The sequence below is a fragment of the Mobula birostris genome, chromosome 8 (genome assembly GCF_030028105.1).
Source record: "Mobula birostris isolate sMobBir1 chromosome 8, sMobBir1.hap1, whole genome shotgun sequence".
In the NCBI taxonomy this organism is placed as follows: Eukaryota; Metazoa; Chordata; class Chondrichthyes; order Myliobatiformes; family Myliobatidae; genus Mobula; species Mobula birostris.
This window is the reverse complement of record NC_092377.1, coordinates 77,932,290-77,951,592: the sequence shown is the minus strand read 5'-3', so window position 1 is coordinate 77,951,592 and position 19,303 is coordinate 77,932,290. Positions and strand designations below refer to the sequence as shown.

The 19,303-nt window shown below is 39.4% G+C and overlaps 1 protein-coding gene across 2 annotated transcripts in view; it reads right to left on the bottom strand.

Moving 5' to 3' along the window:
• Window positions 1-14,269, bottom strand: part of LOC140201419 (protein jagged-1-like) — a 49,832-nt gene extending 35,563 nt beyond the window's left edge. For both annotated transcript variants that reach the window (XM_072265494.1, XM_072265495.1), the window contains exons 1-3: window positions 14,009-14,269; window positions 13,457-13,759; window positions 4,028-4,076 (exon numbers count right to left, since the gene is read on the bottom strand). In XM_072265494.1, the coding sequence (XP_072121595.1) occupies window positions 4,028-4,076; window positions 13,457-13,759; window positions 14,009-14,074 (418 nt within the window). In that variant the 5' untranslated portion in view covers window positions 14,075-14,269. The remainder of the gene's footprint in view (window positions 1-4,027; window positions 4,077-13,456; window positions 13,760-14,008) is intronic.
• Between the last annotated feature and the right edge of the window lie 5,034 nt (window positions 14,270-19,303).

The following is a 19,303-nucleotide window of genomic DNA, read 5'->3' as shown; positions in this document are numbered from 1 at the left end:
ATAAGACTCTTGGCAGTGTGGAGGATCAGAGGGATCTTGGGGTCAGAGTTCATAGGACGCTCAAAGCAGCTGCGCAGGCTGACTCTGCGGTTAAGAAGGTGTACAGTGCATTGGCCTTCATTAATCGTGGAATTGAATTTAGGAGCGGAGAGGTAATGTTGCAGCTATATAGGACCCTGGTCAGACCCCACTTGGAGTACTGTGTTCAGTTCTGGTCGCCTCACTACAGGAAGGATGTGTAAGTCATAAAAAGGATGCAGAGGAGATTTACAAGGATGTTGCCTGGATTGGGGAGCATGCCTTATGAGAATAGGCTGAGTGAACTCGGCCTTTTCTCCTTGGAGCGACAGAGGATGAGAGGTGAGCTGATAGAGGTATATATGATGAGAGGCACTGATCGTGTAGATAGTCAGAGGCTTTTCCCCCAGGGCTGAAATGGTTGCCACAAGAGGACACAGGTTTAAGGTGCTGGGGAGTAAGTACAGAGGAGACGTTAGGGCTAAAGATTTTTTTTTAAAACTCAGAATGGTGAGTGCGTGGAATGGGCTACTGGCAATGATGGTGGAGGCGGATACGATAGGGTCTTTTAAGAGACTTTTGATAGGTACATGGAGCTTAGAAAAATAGAAGGCTAAAGGTAAGCCTAGTAATTTCTAAGGTAGGAACATGATCGGCACAACTTTGAGGGCCGAAAGGCCTGTACTGTGCTGTAGGTTTTCTTTGTTTCTATACATCAGTAAATACTTGAAATTAAACCACTCCTGCACAGACCTCATACCCTTTCAACAAGCTTTCACATTGTGATCAGATTTTGTATTCTACACTAGCTCTTAGATGTCATCTATTATTAGCCATCATTTCTGGCTTCAAAAACAACCTTGAAACTATCTCTTTACATTATGCCGGCAAAATAATATTTCACATCTGTCTGGCACATCATGGAGTTCTGTGGCATTTCACGATGCTTTTCGAATTCAACAACAGACCAATTTAACGCTTCCCTTAAACCTGTTGCCAGTTACACTTGGTTAGAAAATGAATTATCATGAAGCATTAATATCTCAGCATACACAAATGCCAACAGCAAATCCAATCTCAGGACATTAAAATAATTCAAAGAATAAATTACTACTATTGCATAATCTAGAAACATGATTAGAGTCCAATCATTAACTGAATTTTGATGACATTTAACGTTATATCTTTGGTAATGAGACTGAATACACCAACAGAAAATACAATATACTATTTTATGTATTTTTTATTATCACTGTCCTACATGACGTGGAAGTTATACAAGCTAAGCAGGAATATTCTGCAAAGCATATGACAAAAAGAACTGGAGTTTCTAGTCAGTGGAGATTACCACCATAACACTAAATAAACTTGTGACCTATAAAGCAAGCCAGCCAATTCAACCGAAACCAAGACTCCTATGTCAAACTGTTACAAGCCTAATTTCCTTTCTCTGGCAGCTTGATGGATTGGGACAATTTTAATAACAGGAACAATTTTATATGTGATTGCAAATAATTATTAACCCCAGTTACACTTGCACCCAAAATTCTTTATATGCCTTCCCCAGATTCAGTATCAGAGGAGCTGCGAAGATTTTCAACAGCTACTCATTTCTATTATATTCACAGTAGTGTTTAAAAAGTATTTTGGATTACTGAAAAGCCAACCAAAATGGATTAAAATCTACAGCATCACCCAGGCAAGCCACATAATCAGGGAATATTAATTCTTGTTTTCCTACAGCATCACCCAAGTGCTACAAAATAAACTGTTTCCTTTTGAAAGTAAAAGCAGGTAAACCAGCATTAGTAACCAAATAGCACTGAAGTTATTTCCTGACTAATTTTACAAACTTGTTTAAAAACTGTAACAAGGGACTTTATCAAGCCCAACCCATCATAATGGTAAATTCTATTATATTTCATCAGCTGTATATTTGAATAAGGAACTTGTAGTTTACCTGCAAATTAATTCTGAACACTCTTTTGTAATAAGTCCAGAACATGATGGTCATGCAGATACACCAAAACCCAAATACGTGGAAATATCAACAACACTAACTGAGACACAAGTGAGAAAGCAGAAACAGACTACCCCTTGTTAAAATAGACATCTTCAACTCATGAAAAATGCCTTACAAGCCTTAATTTTATTAGAGTATTTGGCAGAAAGCAGTGCAGTAACAGAATGGTAACACTTCCACTTTGTGGCCAATTGTCAACCTGTTTTCATGACTGCCCCAACATGGCCAGTGCCAAAATACAACCTCTTGGGCCGAGTACCAACTCCACAATCAAGGTAATGAAAGGGCTAACATTTACTTCGCATCTTCTGAAGGCCTCAGGATGTAATCAATGATTTAACGCAGAAAACAGGACAGTACAGCAAACTCTCAAAATGACCAATGGCCCACTATGTGACACCGAGGGGGAGACAATGAGTTGTCAGGGGATAGAACTGCCTGCTCATCCAAACAGTGCCACAGATCTTTAATATTCACCATGGGAGGCAGGAGTGGCCTCAGTTCAATGTCCCCTCAAACAAAACCTCCAACACTGCAATACTCCCTCAAGTCAGCCTAGACTATGCACAAGTTCACCAAAGGTCAGGCTATCAGAGTAGAAAAAAATTCAACCACAGAAATATTAAAGTTGGCCTAATATTGAACCAGCTTAATTGTGCAGTTGCATATCACAAACCTGGAGGTGTGACTAAAACTGTGTACATTAGAATAATCTTTTCCTCTCCCAACCTTGCACCAGTTTTCAGACTGTCTTGAAATAGTTACATTATCAACTTTCTATCAGGGCGATGTCAGCGTCTGTATTTTTTTTTAAAAAAGGTAATATTTTAAGCAAGCAGAGATAGAAAGCCTTAAGAGTTCCCAACCTCTTATGTCATGGACCAATGCCATTAACCCTTAACGATTAAGGGATCTATGGACACCAGATTGGGAACCTCTGCATGATGAGTTACAAGTACAGCCAATGAAAGTGTGATTAAAATCAGGGATCCTCAAAGGGCTAGAATGAGGGTGTGTTGCAGGGCTGGATACCTCAGGAGAGCAGGGCGAGGCAATACGTGAATTTGAAAACAAACAAAGATCTTAAAACAGAGCCAGCAAGCACAAGGCTGGTACAGAATAAACAAAGGTTACCGCATTTCCTGTGAATAAATGATGCCTCACAGGAACAATTCCACACCTTGATTGTGACTGAATAACAAGAAGTCCTCCCCAGTATCATCCAAGCCCCGTCTCAGAGTCCAGGTCATCCAAATGACAATTTCCACAGAGGAACAGAATGTAAAAGCCTGGCAGAAGCTCAACTAAATGTGATTGTACAAGTCTATAACTCATGTTCCCCTGCTACTTGAAACAGGCAAGTTACTTATTCTGATTTCTGAAGCATTAAAAATAAAAAACATACATTTTAGAAAACAGAGGAAATCCTAAACTAGGGTCAAGAGTTGATGCAGATGCTTGAAAACTCAGCACTAACTTGAGTAAATCCAAGCCTCACATACATTACAGGTTTGAGATATGCAGTTGTGCACATTTACTCCTGGTCAAGGCTGTAGAGGCCACCAGGACCTTAACACCTGCCATTACCCATCAGTTGTATAAAAACATTTTTATTTCCAAATAAGGCATGTTACTCTCTACTTCCCCTCCCCCCAACCCACCTGTCTGCAATCTCATGGGGACAGCCACATTTAAGGGGAAAGAAAGTGGCAGAGACACTCACCCAGGTTAACGATGCAGTAAAGCCCACAAAAATCACTGAACAGATTTCACTTTGTTGTGGGCGAAAGGAATAATCAGTTCTCGAGATCAAATCTCCATTAGGTTACAAATTATACCACAAACCAAGCCTTCAAACTGCAACTACCTACATCCCCTCCTTCATTTCCGAAGTCTTTCTGGTTAAGTTAAAAAGACAGACACCACTGTGGGTGCCACTTCTAATTATACAGCACATAACTCTGCAGCCCAAGTTCGTGAACTTACTGGTGTCATTATTGTAGTCACAGGCTTCCACAATCAATGTGTAGGACCTCTGCAAAACAAAATAGAATGCATTTTTTAAAAAAAATTGGGAAGCAAATTAAAACTTTTCGAAAGAAACCCCTTTAAGTACTTGCACTACCCTTTGTGGTATTTCAACAAGTCTTTCAAACACAGTAAAGTACTGAGAATCTAGAGTGCTCTTCCCCGCCCCCCACTCACCCACTGAAAGGTGGGCAGAATATAAATTTCATATCTTTAAATGAAAAGATTCTTGTCTCCTGAACAATCACAAGTGCAGAGGACAGATACTGTTACAATTCCCCACCCCCACCGCCCCAAGTTAATTTGACCTTTCATTTCCACCTATTTTCCTAGCCCATAAAAAAAGTTTCATGTTTAGAAGAGTAAAACCTAAAGCAGCTGTCAATTCTGTTTCTCTAGCACAATGGATGTGAAGAATGCTTTTTCCCCCCTCCTTGCTGTTTGTAAGCGAAGATTGTTGTGAAGTAGAAGAGTTAAACCCAGCAATGCAATCTCCTGGGCTTTCTTCATTTCAGCACCCTGTTCAGATAGCTTTGTCTCTCTCAGGCCATCATTGCTCCCACAAGTATCAAATATCGAAGGGCAGATCTTATGATTCCCAGAAGAAAGGAACATTTTCCTGTCTGCACAACAAAAGCTGGTGCTAACAACCATCCTGGGACATCACACACCTATTCGTCACATTTACACATGCTATCCTATTCTGAATTATCAGCAGAGCTTTGCAAAACTCAAATTCTCGTGATAAAGTATGATTTACACAACACCGTTATTTATCACAAATCTACAGGTTCAAAACTTCATTAATTGATTCTAGTATTTTAGTTCAATGACTTTTAGGGAAACAAGGCCAGCTTATTAGAAAGAATACGGACAAGTATAGTGCAACAAAGCCTTAATCTCTACGGTCACAAAATAATTGAAAACAAGGCATGATAAACAATATTTTTGGATCAAGATTCAATTATACGTGTCATATCAAGAGCCCAGTGAATCTTTAGTTTCACTCAATGACAGCTGTGGGAAAAAGTCTAACTTGAACAAAACCAGGCAAGCCCAGACAAATACCTCACACCTCAATTTAAAAGTCTCAACCTTCAGTCTCAAAACAAAATCACTTGTCAGGTGAAAGGATCACAGCATTAGCTAAATGTCTTCAAAAATCTGATTAAGTGCGGAAGCAATTGGGAGGTTTGCTTTCAAGTGCAGCATCAACTAACTTGCATCAATTAAACCCAAAATGCAAGGAATTCAATACCCACTCATCTTTAATAGCAAATTCACTTATGCCAGCTGAGGGCATCGACCAAGCCAGGCATCACTAAACATTGATCATGCATCACCAGAGGCTCAATCCAAATAGAATTAAATACCAAGGATAAATTGTATTTAAAAAAAAAAGCTCGATTAAATATCCCAAGGCACTTCACTGAAGATTTATCAAACTAAGTTTGACACCAAGCCACCCAATGTGATTAAGGCAGCCAACCAGCAGAGTCAAAGAGGGAGTACTTCAAACATAGACAGCAAGGTTTAGCCTAAGCAATTGGTGTCTGGGCAGTCAAAAGCATGGTCAATAATGAAAGAGCAAATTTGGTAGGTGCACAAAGGGGCCAGAAAGAGAGGCTAGAGCAAGACCACTGAACAGATTGGGGAAGAAAAAAAAAGCCTTAGCTAATTTATATGCAATAGTACAGAAGAAATTTAGGAAATCAGCAAGTTTACATGAGCTTACGAAAGGCTAGGCTGCAGAATGTTGCAATAGAGCAGCTGAGAGATTAAAAGCTGCTAGTAAAGTGTCAGACAAGTTGAGGCAGAAAGAGGTTATCCAACATCACAGAAGTGGTCCACCTGGATAATGGCATATTTCAGAGCTAAATATGACGCTAGGGTTGCTGCAAATAGTTTGATTCAGTCTCTGGTCAGATAAAGATGGAGGCATGAAAACTGTCAGGGACCACAAACTTTCTAACCAATAAATGGCTTTTAAAGGAAGTGTAGAGTCATAATTACCAAATTTGCCCATAAGATAGCCACATGTTTAATACCAAGCTGTGCATCCCAGTAAAAGGGATAGTGGAAGACAGGAACAAAAGGGCCACTCAGTTAGTGACCCGTGTTGGGAAATTCAAGTGCGAAGGCACATAAATATCAAGTGCAGGGTGTACCTGGGCTCATCAGCTGCAGGGTCCCAATTGCTAGACTGTGTTAAAACTGACATTTATTAATCCTGGAGGGTGTCAGCCCGAAACACTGACTGTTTATTCGTCTCCAAAGATGCTGCCTGACCTGCTGAATTCCTCCAGCATTGTGTGCCTTGCTCTAGATTTTCAGCATCTGAAGAATCTCTTGCGTGCATCTGTTAACTCATCCTTTCTAGGCTTCACTTGGCAAACAAGCCATAGGGCCAAGGTAAAAGATGCCAGCAACCCCTTTCAAAGCACATTTTTCTTGGGGGCAGTTGGGTATTTAACATCACCCTGGCGATCACATTGCAGGGACTGGAATTATTTTTGAAGAAATTAATTCCAAATGTGGCCAAATTAAGGCATTCCCGTTGTATTACCAGATAGCTTATGTACAAGATGTCATTAAAAAAAAATCACTTAATATTTTATAATGGATAAACTTGCTCTGTCATACTCCAATAGCTAATGATAACACATACAAGCCATTAACATTCTCAATGATTCACTGCCAGCTTTTCTGTAATGGGTAGATATCAGCAAGCCATTTATTTTTCCCATGCTCAGACTTGACCTATGCTCATCACTGAATTAATGGACAGCTCAAAACAGTGCACTTATTCAGACCAATACATCCTGCACAAAGAAATCATTCTGTCTGTCATTGTAATTACTTGGGCACCCAGACCATGGATCTACCTGCATGTGCCAGTAAATACAATCCCTTGGCAGTGTAATGATATCACTAAGCTACCTCTGCTCAAAAATTAGGCTTCAGGGAAACTGCAAGCCTTAAAACTTATTCCCATGTGATTCTAGTTCTATTTGGAACTGAATTTTCCACAAATTGTATTTAAAATTGTAATCTCCCATCTCCAACAGCTTCAGAATAGCCATCGGAACATTTATAATGTTACACCACCAGCTCAAGTGTAACTAAGTGAATTGAAATAATTACTCAGTGGAATAAATGGATTAGCCAAAGTAACATGGACTTGTGAGAGCCTATTTTCAATTACAGTCAATCCACATGAAGCAAACAAGACAATTGTTCTTCAATTATACAAAAGGATATGGGTTGTTTTTTTAAAAATAGCATTTAAACCATAACAGCAACAACAGCTCGTACCTTCTACATTGCTGTCCCAAATACACTGCACCATGGACTAATTGGGGCGGGGGGAGAGAAGAGAAGGACTGGTGGGTGGAGAAAGGATGACATGATAAATGGATATTTTACTTTCCAATACAGACAGGACACAAATAGCACTGGAAAGATCAGAGGCATTTATACACCATCCTCCTTGATGAATTTACAATGTTCTTACATCACTCAATTATGCATCACCTTCCTTAGCAAAGCAGCCTCGTCAGCACTTCCCTTGTTTAAATGCCTAACCCACTTTAAATATCTTAAAGGGAAATCCCTAGCAGTCACAAGGTCGCCCAACAAACCCAAAATGAAATTACTATAAAATGTTAATTTATGGAATTGCAGAAGGGAAACAACCTTCAATGAATCTACAATGATTTCAGTTCTGAAATGATATAGGATTAGCAAATTCAGAAGAGCTCATAAATCTACAATTTTCAGTGTTAAGGCAATTCAATGGGCTGTAAGAACTACATTAAAAACCTACTGAGATTAAGGAAGCAGTCACTTGGTTGATCAAATGTGTTGGTTCTCTCAGTCTGATCCATTCCACCACCCCCCACCCCACCCACACAGATTTCTTCTCTCCAAGAGTTTTTCACCTTTTCATGGATACTATTGAATCTGTTTCTGCTAATCAATCTTCACAATGCAAATCCTGACTGCATTCTGCACAATAAAAAAAATTGCACTCAAAATCACCTCAGGCTAAATTGCCCATCAATTTGAACCTGCACTATGGTTATCCCAACAACCAATGGAACAATTTCTCCTTATTTACTTTACCCAAACACTTCCAAGATTTTAAACACCACTATCAAACAGATGCTAGAATTTAACTTGCTCATTGGAGTGTATTTGTTAATCCCTTCATTAAATTCCAACACACCCAAGCAATTTCTAGGCATTCAATTATAGCAATTAACTTGAGTGAATTAAAGTGTTAATTAGTAATGTTAAAGGACTCTTGCCTTCTAAAAATGAACCTCTTAAAGCTCAACAGCAGCCCTATTGGATACTGTTAGATGCCTTGACTCATTAGAATTTAACCCAGCATTTTACAAGTGGCATGGCTCCAATATACTGCCTGCAGCTTCAAAGAGGAAGAGCCTGGATTCAGCACGGAAGAAATGGTTTTGTTTCACCAACAGGAGCTAAGTTAATAACCTGTGGCTTTGGAACAGAAGTCAAGCAGTCAACTGCCACATTAAGTTGTGACGTTAAAAAAAAATTGATGGTATAAACAGCTGCTACCACCTTTCCTTTAGACATCAGTGGTCAGACTGGCAGCTGAAGGCCAGCACCCCTGTACTTCAGCAGCTGCCCTTCCATTGCCAAATGATGAAAGGCAAAAGCACCGCTATCGAAACTGCATGTACAACATCCCACAAACAGAGCCGAGGTCCAATCTGGCAGGCTTGCTGGAATAATTAGCATCCTACAAATATATAATGTGCCAAAGTTGCCACTGCACAAAGTTCTGGTGTGTGTCTAGAAGCTGAGCAATGCTGAGTGTACTGGCGCTTCCTGTTGCTTCTCCTGTATTGGCATTATTTCTCGATGCATCCATTATATTCTGTAATCCTCATTGCAGTCAGTTTGCTTTTGCTATTGTTCTTGGTTAATATTAGCAATCCCCTCCTCTGTCTGGGTGGCCCGAACACCACTTCCTGAACTCCAAAAGCAGATAAGCCAAATGGATTTTTTTTTGGGGGGGGGGGGGGGGAGGGGAAAACATACAAAGCCTTGCACAAGGCAGCACTGGCCAGATTATATTTTACTTCATAAAATCATACTAAGAAGCAGATCTAAACTCAGCCTGACTACAACTTTTTTTTAAAAAAGTGAAGCTTCACAAGCCTTGCACTATAACATTTCCCACTCTAAAATATAGATTTCTGCTTTAGAAATGTGTCCATTTCAAACACTCACGTACAAACCTAAACATCACATCTGTTTTTGTGAATGCCATCCCCTGCACAAGCCCACGAAATGCACGAGGTGAAAAGTTAATAAATCCATCAGCCTTACACACATCATGAAAAGGCAGGTCTGAACAAGGTATGGCTATTTAGGGTAAAAACAAATAGAGATACACTTCTAACACTTCAAACGTGCATAACAATTTTCATGCCAAAAGTAAACCCACATGCCTGTTATTTTATCACTCCAACAGATACTGACAGTCTTGGAGTCAATGACCAGTTTAATCCACCTACTTACTGAACTTTAACCCACACAAAATGGCTTCCAAAATAAAATGTTATTCCTCCCCCCTCAACACATTATGGTTTACTGATGATGGTACTTTCTGGATAGTATGCATTCCTACCAATGGCAAAATTTGAAAAAAAAACACTGCTACTCTGCAAAGTTACACTGAACTACTCTGACATTAATGCCAGGAAGCAAAAAGTCATCATTACGTTTAATCCTCTGCATTCTTCACTCGAGAATAATCACACACCAAGATACAATTCTCCAGTTGTTTGATCAAGTTGGTATTCAGAAGTGGTCAGTGAATAGGAATAGTGCATTAAACTGAAATCTGATCACATCAGAAGGCAGTGACAAAAAAAATTACTTTCCAGAAAAAGCACAGCAAAGCATAACCACCTCTGTTTAGCAAGGACATTTTCCGTTAGACAAAGCCATTAAACATACTGCCTGCAGGAATTAACAGATTTAAATAAACTTCATCCACCTCAAAACAAAAAGTGGGGTTTCTTCGATGAAAAACTCACCCGGCATCTGAAGTTGATTACCCTTCTTTCATTTTGCCAGAAGGCAAAGTTAGTGCACTGACTGACTAGCCAGAGATTTCCCACACACTTTCACACAAAGTACCAGGTGCAACTTCACTTATGCTGCCTGGAGACTACAACTGCACATCAAAACCATGGGAGTTCTAAAATGACAATAGCCAAGGGATATGCAGCGCTGGAAACATTATAGTTTTGTTTAGTTGTACCTTTGCCTATTTCCTCAATCTCAGCTGCGATTCTTTCCTTAATTACCATGATTTCACCAAACATTCGGAAAGCCTGTACATTATTAAAAGTCTTGAATTTCTTATTTCCTAACCCTATAATAGTTTAACCAATACTTTCATCTTATTGAGAGACCTGACAAATTACAAATCAGCTTTCAAATCAGTGATTAGTGCATGGTTATCACCAATGCTTGTGCATACAGCTATCAACTGATAACCAAAGGCAAGCCCAAGTGTTAGTTTGCTAAACTGCAATTGATCTTGATATACCACAGGGAAACTCACTTCAGCAGACCCAAGTTCAAGACCAGCAATAACTGTACAAGTCCAAACAAAGCTTTAACTCAGCCTTCCAGAATCAAGTAAGGGTACATGCAAGGTGGCTGGACTTGGCACTGGCTGCAAAGTTTCTAAGGCTTAGTCACAAATTTAGTCTATCCAAATTCTAGCTGAAATGACATTATACCAATACTCGGTAGGACAGAACACATTTCCTGTTTGCATTCAGTTTAATTGCTCTACTCCACCACACACAAGAAAATGGCCATGCTTTCCTAGATAACTCTGCATCAGTGGTAGAGGGCAGGCGAATTAGGGAGCAAATACATTTTTGAGCCACATATTTAAGAATTAAAACTTACTGTTTTGCAAGCAGAAACCTCCCTGTAAGCATAGCTAACAGTTGTATTTCAATCATGATGCACAGTTTTGTCACTAACAAACCATTGTGCCAACTCGTTCCAATGCAGGTGCAGCTCTGGTGCACTAGTTATTCCACTGTGCTGCACCGTTTCCTAGCAACCCATTCAACCTTCCAATCATCTATACAAATTTACAGCCCACCATCTCCACACTCGATTACTTAAATTTCCCAGTCAACTGCTACACATCTCTAATGGGCTATTGGTGCAAAAGCATCACCAATTCATATAATCTGCAAAAATATTCCTGACATTCCTCAACGACTGCAGCAAAATTTACATTTGGTTATTCATCATTATAACTGAAATTGCCAAGTACAAGCTCTCTGAATACGCAAGCATGCAAGATGACAATGTTCAATTAGAGCTCACCTTTCATCAATGAAGGAAGAAAAGGAAGTGTCAATAGTTGTAGTCAAGGCAACACAGCTTTTAAAACGATATACCCCCAAATACAAGGAATGTGCTCCTTTGTATCAGGTCATCTATAATACTAAACCCTTAGCAAGGAACTAAAAACCCGAAATAGCAATAGAATGAAAGACTAGTATGCTAAGGTCCAAGTTCAGGGGATGCAGTTAAATAAGGCATTTCCAGGACTTACTGTCACCTCCCACATGCTTCTTACACTGCAGACTCAAAAGCCATTCAATAATACTTCAATTACTTTTAACATGCCTCTCGTAAGGCCTAATACTAATAGGGCTCCAGGGTGGTTGATTAGCCAGTAGAGAGTTGGCTTCTGCCTTATCAAGTCACAAATATTTCATCTCATCTTTTAAAGGGCCATGTATAAATCATGATAATCCTCTACAATCTCCCACTTAACTGAGAGTGATAAAGCCATTCAGGAAAATTACTCGAGCATGTGCTCAAGATGGGCATTTAATACTAGGGTTAAAGTAAGAAATTATCTTCTACAAAACTTAGTGCTTAAAATTTGCTCATTCCCCCAACAAACAAGCTTTCCCATTCTGAAGTGAAAAGTTTTGATTCAAAATAACCACAAAATTCAGAATTTGGCGTATATAACTTGAAAACACCTCTGCCCAATGACATGTGCATTTGAAACACAAAAAAGCAAAATAAAATGTCAACAATTGAATTTTGTGGAAACAAAGACTGCATCAGTTATAATCTAAGATTAGCAATGCGTGTCCTGGGGAACAAATATTTAGGAGCAAATACCTATATTCATTGACTGGAGTTTAATTCTGATCCTCTTCTCTCCTTCCTCCCCCCTTTCCAAAAATCAAATTCTTACAGTTCAAGTTAAACTCGTTTCACCAATTTTAATACTCTAAACACTTCATACATTCAGAGACCACTATAAACTGTTCACTTATTAATAACAAGTTCGGAATATTCCCACTGCCATTACATAAAAAAATGCGATTTAACAGGATATGCAAAATTCTTCATTTTCACTGCTACAATGCTAACAGTTTAAACTTCCTTAAATGAAAATAAACTTTAAATTGTGAGGGGTATTTAGAAGCTAATTTGAAAAGAACTTCAGTTGAAAATTACTCACGGGGGGGGGGGAGAGAGAGGGGGCACGTTTTAAATCTACATCGCGGTTACTGCTAAACACACCCTAAATCAACCACTGAACTGGCGGCTGGGAAACAAGTTAAACGCAAGGGTGACCAGGCTTGAGTTATACTGCATCCTACAGCAACATTCATCGACATTGCACATCGGCACAGCGGCAAAAATGGTCTTCAGGTTAATATTATGATCAACCTCACATTGCAGAATGATATTCTGCTATTCTTCCTCGTCTCCGAACCACCTCACACCAGAAAGACCGAGCAATTTAAAAAAACCGAGATTGCCCACTTAGAAAAATACAACATAGTATCCAGATTTTGTATTTGAATTGATAACTAACAGTCCCTAATAAACGTCGCTATGAAATCCACCAATAGACACTGTTGTTATTTTTTAGACAAAGTGTGCCTTAAAATCTTAGACTGTCCTAAGTACAAAGCACCGCTTTTGAAAAGTAGGGAAAAAAATCCTTGAACCACTGGAACTAGCGTAAAATAATTGTTAAGTGCTCTTCTGCAAGGGAAGAGTACTGCTCTAACACAAAATGCGTTATCTCTAAACAAGTGCAAAACAAGAGTTCTGGGTGCAAATCGGGTTTGGAAAAAGTACACGCGTCTGAAGGGAGTTAATTTACTCTGAAACAAGTGTAAGCGCTACTTCCTAACAAGTGTTCTAAGAAGTGTGAGCTAACAGAAGGCACCAGCTAGGAGTGTAGACGCAGAGCCGGGTGCGAACTGCCGGCTCCCAGTGGCTGCAGCTCCCTCTCCCCGCCGCACCAGGGCTCGCAGTCCCGGGACTCACCGGCCATGCAAAACTGAAGGGCAGCACGATCCTGCGCTCGCTGCCGGCGGTTTTCAGGTTAAAGGTGTTGCCTCCGATCACCGGGGTGGAAGAGAAGCCGTAACTGCAAGGTCCGCCGGGCGAGACACGGGACTGGTATTCCTTCAGGCAGACCTTGAAGAAGGTGTCACACTGGGCCCGCACACACTTGCGGTCCTGCGGATTCCTACTACCGCCTTCACAACAATTCCCATTCTGCAACTCGCCGTTAATGTTCTGCATAAAGTTGATCTGCAATTCGAACTGCCCCGATGCTAGGGATAACTGGTGGTGGAAAGAGAAACAAGGTTTTAAAAAAATTGCAACGACAGCAATTAGAGGGCAATTCGCGAAACTAACGGAGTAGAACACCGTGAAATTCTATTAAACGGGGAATGAAGTCTTTAACAAGGTTCAATTGCTACAACAGCTTAAGTTTGCAAATTGCAAAATATGTCTTAAAAATAAAGTTAGCTATTTTTTGCATATATAAACAAAATGCCACCGCGGAAGAACGATCCGCACAAAACCTACCTGGCTCCGCAAGACGAGGAGGCATAGAGCAGTAACGAGTGAAATCCCTCTGCAAACCATGCCCATGGCTTCGGCTTGCCTGCACTTGGGTGAACTGAGGGTGGAGCGGGCCGCCGCACAGCAATATAGTCCACCGATTCTCGCATGCACGACTGGAGAAAAGACTTGCTATATATAATTTTTTTTGAAAAGAAAGCGAATCATCAATGCAAAAAAAGTCCTCTTTTATTATTCTCCTTTTATTTTCAAAGTGCGTCTCTTTCCCCCCCTACTCTCCACCCCCCTCTCCAAAAAAAATCTCCTCCTCGATCCCACACACAACAAATCCCCCCACCCCCCAACATACACACAAAACAAAACACCCGTCTAGTGATAGTGACTGCTTCATCTAGACAGGCTGAGAGAAGGAGAGACAGACGTATGCGTTCATTAATATTCATTAGTAGGGTTGGGCAGGGGCACATTCAACGCCCACTTCCCCCCTCCCCGTCAGTCTTTTAAAAATGAGAAAATAAAGTTGGTTTGTTGGAATGGAAACTGACACAGAATCGTGCCACAGATGGAGAATTTAAGCGTGAACAGACAAAACAAAAGTGTGTGTGGGGTTGGTGAGGAGGAAAACTTTTCAAAGGGGGGGCTTGTACACATGGGAAATGGACACTTATTCTAAATAATCGCCGTTATCATTAAAATCCGACTCTTTTATTTCTATGTAAGCTCCCACAGCAGCATACTTTATAGTAAAGTAAAATAAAAGTGATTTGAAGCCCGTCTCTCTCTCGCTCTCATACATACACACACAGTCGAGTTTGCTGCTTTCCTGGTGTTGCACCTGTAGGCGTCTCCTTTCGCCCATGTGGCTGCTGTATGCTAAATGCACCGTGCATGCCGAAATCAGGCAATGTTACCCACTTGTATTACCTTTTAGTCCACGATATTAAAAAAGTCTATATTTTTGTGAGAGATATTAGTTATGCAATTTCATCTATTATTTCTCAGCATAAGCCTTGTTCGATCGAAATAATTCATTACAAAATAACGCTCTTATGCTTGACTTTATGCAGCAAAAGCGGGAGTAAAATTTACGATGCGGCTGAATTGAGTTAGAAAATTTTTGGTATCAATTGCCATTAAATGACATACAAATGTGAGGTTGTTTCCCAGTCGCTATTCTATTGGAGGACGTGTCCGAGACAAACCTGGGTTTGCTTAACTGGACGATAATGAGGAAATTAAGTTTATAATATTCAATTATTGCACATTATCACATTATCAAATACCTATGTGCCCTCACGCTTTGCACAGAGCCACAGGAATGATCATTTATAAAGGAATGACGTTATTTAAATATTTCTTAATATTTTTAACAATTAAGGCTTGAAATGGAGTTGAGATGCAGTATTAAGTTGTTGGTGTAGAGCTGTACATACAGCCTGCTCCGGGCACTTCATGAACATCAGTGGATTCTTGTGGTTAAATTATTGACTTTACATAACCTCAGTTACTAATTATATGCAGTCTAAATTTAAGTATTATTAAAGTGACTTTCTCTTGCACTGTGTATATATATCATGCCCTGAATTAGAGTGTTTTAAAATCAGCTGTGATGAGAGACCTATTGATATGCCAAGTTTATTCTACAGCAGATTACTAGAAAATAAACTAATTTGTATAGTGGGCAAGATTAATGTCTTGAAGTGATTGCAGGACGCTATCTCTAAATTAGGTTGGATTATATATTATAAAAAAGTAATCCCAGTTTCCTGTCCCTGTAAATAACATATCCTCAAGATTTCTGATCTTCTGCCAATGCATGCTCTTGCGTTCCATATTTGTTCCTGTCTTCTTCATCATCATCATCCTCTTCATCACCTGCTCTTGAGTTATGCCATTTTTAAGTCCTGGAGTTCACCAATTATATGATAATAAGGTGTATCGCTACCAGTGTGTTGTTGCGTGTCGTCTCTAGACTTGAATTCTGATTTCCTCCAATTCAGTAGCAGTAGAACCTAAGCCAGTAGAGAGTTCGCATGCCTCAGGCTGATGTCTTCAGCCCCCTTGGTTCGTCGCTGAGTGTAGTGTAAAGAATTGACTCATCCAAAAGTTAAACCCAAGAACGTTGGCTTGATAGCTAGCTTTTTCTCATGCCTCAGTCAATTCACTGCTGAGACTTGTGTCCACTTTTTCTTCACCATGAGGACTGGTTGCTTCTGACTGCTTTCTTACCTCTGCTGGTCATGTGCACCATTAAATCCAGAACTCTGCAAAGTCTTGCATGTTTATATCATCAACCTCACTCTTGTTACCAAATGAAGAGATTTCAGAATAATCCTCCTCTTAGTTTTCAATTTCCTCCACAGATCCATCTGAGTCCTTTTGGTGACCTACGATCACTTTTCAATCACTCGCCAATCTGATTCTGGATTACTGCTTCTCCTCTGAAGATCTTTCACTGCTATACACCCACTCCATGGAATGTACTGATCAAACTATTTCATTTCACCCTTTCAATGCCCTTTGAGATCTTTATCTACATGACAAAATGCATGGTTATTGAACAAGAAAGAAACTTGAAGATTTCAGTTAATGGATTCTGTTATGGCATTGCAATATTCTGGTTGAACCATTATAAACTAAAGTTTGAAGATTAGCTAGATTTAAAGTAGGTGGGAGTATTGTTGAGTTACCAAATGCAATAGCAGTTATTTTACACCACCAACAAGAAGTTGAGATTTATATTTGATGCATAGATTTCTGGGGCTAGTTTTGCCTTGTGCTGGTAAGCTCTGTTTCATGGTACCACTGTGCTAGATGATTGGCTGTCTGGCATCAAATCACGAGGGAGTGACACAACATCATTCTATTTGGATCCTATCAGGCTCTTCCAAGAACCTTGGATTCGTTCAGCTGACTTTCATGCCCTGATTGAGCTTGAATTGATCTTCAATTTCATTGCTTATGAACTAGATAACCATAAGTGGCCATTTCCAATACTATTTCAACATCTTGTTCACAAAGAAAAGTCAGTGAGAATAGTCTCAGGAAAGACCAAGACAGATTCTTGTGGGACTTGAAAGAGCCACTGTTAAAAGACGGGTTCCTAACCTAACGACTTTGGAAGCTTTGGTTAATGGTAGGGGTCCACAGCATAAAAAAAGGTCAGGAATCCCTGGTTTAAAAGAACTCCAGATCCTTGCTTTCTCTTGACTTTTCCATAGCCATTCTTCTGGTGCTGACTTTGTATCTCCTGCCATCAAAAGCTCATCTTGTACTTGGAGGATAAACCTGGGAGTTAAAATCACTTTCACTTGATGGATGTACACTTTCTGCTCATATTTTGCATACATATGATGCATTACATGAGGATCCCCTAGTTGGTATATTTTAATATTTTAGATATCAAAAGACATACATCTTTACACAAAATCTATTTGAAACATTTCATATGAGGCATTTTCAAATTGTGAAAGTATAATGTTATTTCTCTCAGAATTTTTCTAGTCATTCATTCTCTGATATTTTAGATTTCTCACAGATGAGTTTAAGCAAAGTACTTGTAACTTTAATGGTGGCCCAGCAGGTAAATACACCACATGGTGTGATTGTATGAGGCAATTAGAACTAAAAGGTCACAGGTTCAGTCTTTGGGCTGTGGTGAGTTAATTGATTGTAACACTGACAGGAAATGATGGGGTAATTTAAATTGGATCCAATGTCCTGGGATGAGGGAGTGGAAAAATATCAACCTGTGTTCTCACTCATGAAAATCAGATAGTGGCATCAAGTGAGAACAGGAGTGGATTTTGGTGGTGAAGTCTTTCATGGTAATTTCCTGTTGACATTTCATACCTAAATAAGCACTTAATAAAGTAATTTGGGGGAGCTATAATCTACCAAGCAGTATTACTGTCCCATAGAGGGAGGGATGAGAAATGCAGATTGAATTTACACTATGTCATTATAGATGATATTGCAAAAAATATTTCGTATAATATATTGATAATTAGCATCTACAGGGGAGATGAACACAGGTTGCTGAGCCATATTGGTAGCTTGTTGCACTAGAAACTTGTACGGAAAAGTACATGAATGAATTTCTGGAGTTTGGAATTACTTAATGAATCTGCTATTATTCTTAATTTGGTACATGAGAGTGATACTTGCTTGGAATAATGAAAAGTTGACAGTCAAGTGTCATGTTACAGTCTCACTTTTTTTTCTATGTTCTGTTGTTTGCTTGGTAAATGTTTAGATCAGGGCGCAGAGATGTACTTCCTGGTACTTGAAACTTAGTTTAATTTCCAACTTAACAAAAAGCCTCCAAAATAGATGGCCCTTTTCTCAAATTAGAAATGCAAAATTGAATTGTAAAGAAAGTTTTGTATTTGCAAACTTTCTATTCCATTTGTACTTATATACTTTGTATGTCAAACAATGTGAAGTTATCTTACTTTGACAGTCTCAAGCCACTTTCCTCATTTTGTACAGATAACCACATTAACACAAACTATGCCATAGAACTGTCTTACAAAGCATCCAATCAAATTGCTATTGAGTAGAATAGTTTTATTAATTTGCATAGAAGCAGAAAAACTCCCCTGACTTCTCTGATTCTGGAATTAACTATTCTTTAAAAGCCAGAAAATTAAAATAATACAAGTTCCAAAATCAGTTTTAAGGTGATAATGAACATGCAATACATAAGATTCCCAACAAGAATGAAAATATAATTAATGTCAATAATTCTCAAATTTGTTTAATGTACATGTTTGTGTGCCCACTCATTTACAGCTTATATGAAAATTATATAAATATGAATTGTTTGGAGTACAAATGAGGAGAATGTGAGAGTCATATGAAGATCCATGAGATGTGATCAATATACGATGGGTAATTGATAAGTTCGTGGCCTACAGTAGAAGGAGTCAATTTTAGAAAACCTAGCACATTTATTTTTCAAGATGGTCCCCTACTACATTTACACACTTAGTCCAGCAGTCGTGGAGCATACGGATCTTGAACCTCCAGAAAGTGCCCACAGCAGGGGTGATTGATAAATTCGTGGCCTAAGGTAGAAGGAGTTGAGTTAAAAACACAAACAGGAGGAATTCTGCAGATGCTGGAAATTCAAGCAACACACATCAAAGTTGCTGGTGAATGCAGCAGGCCAGGCAACACATCTCTAGGAAGAGGTACAGTTGACGCATACAGCTCTCATTACATGCACATGCAGTTCAACTCTTTGAGTGATTATGCAGAAAGTTTGAGGTTAATAACTCATTGGGGTGATTGATA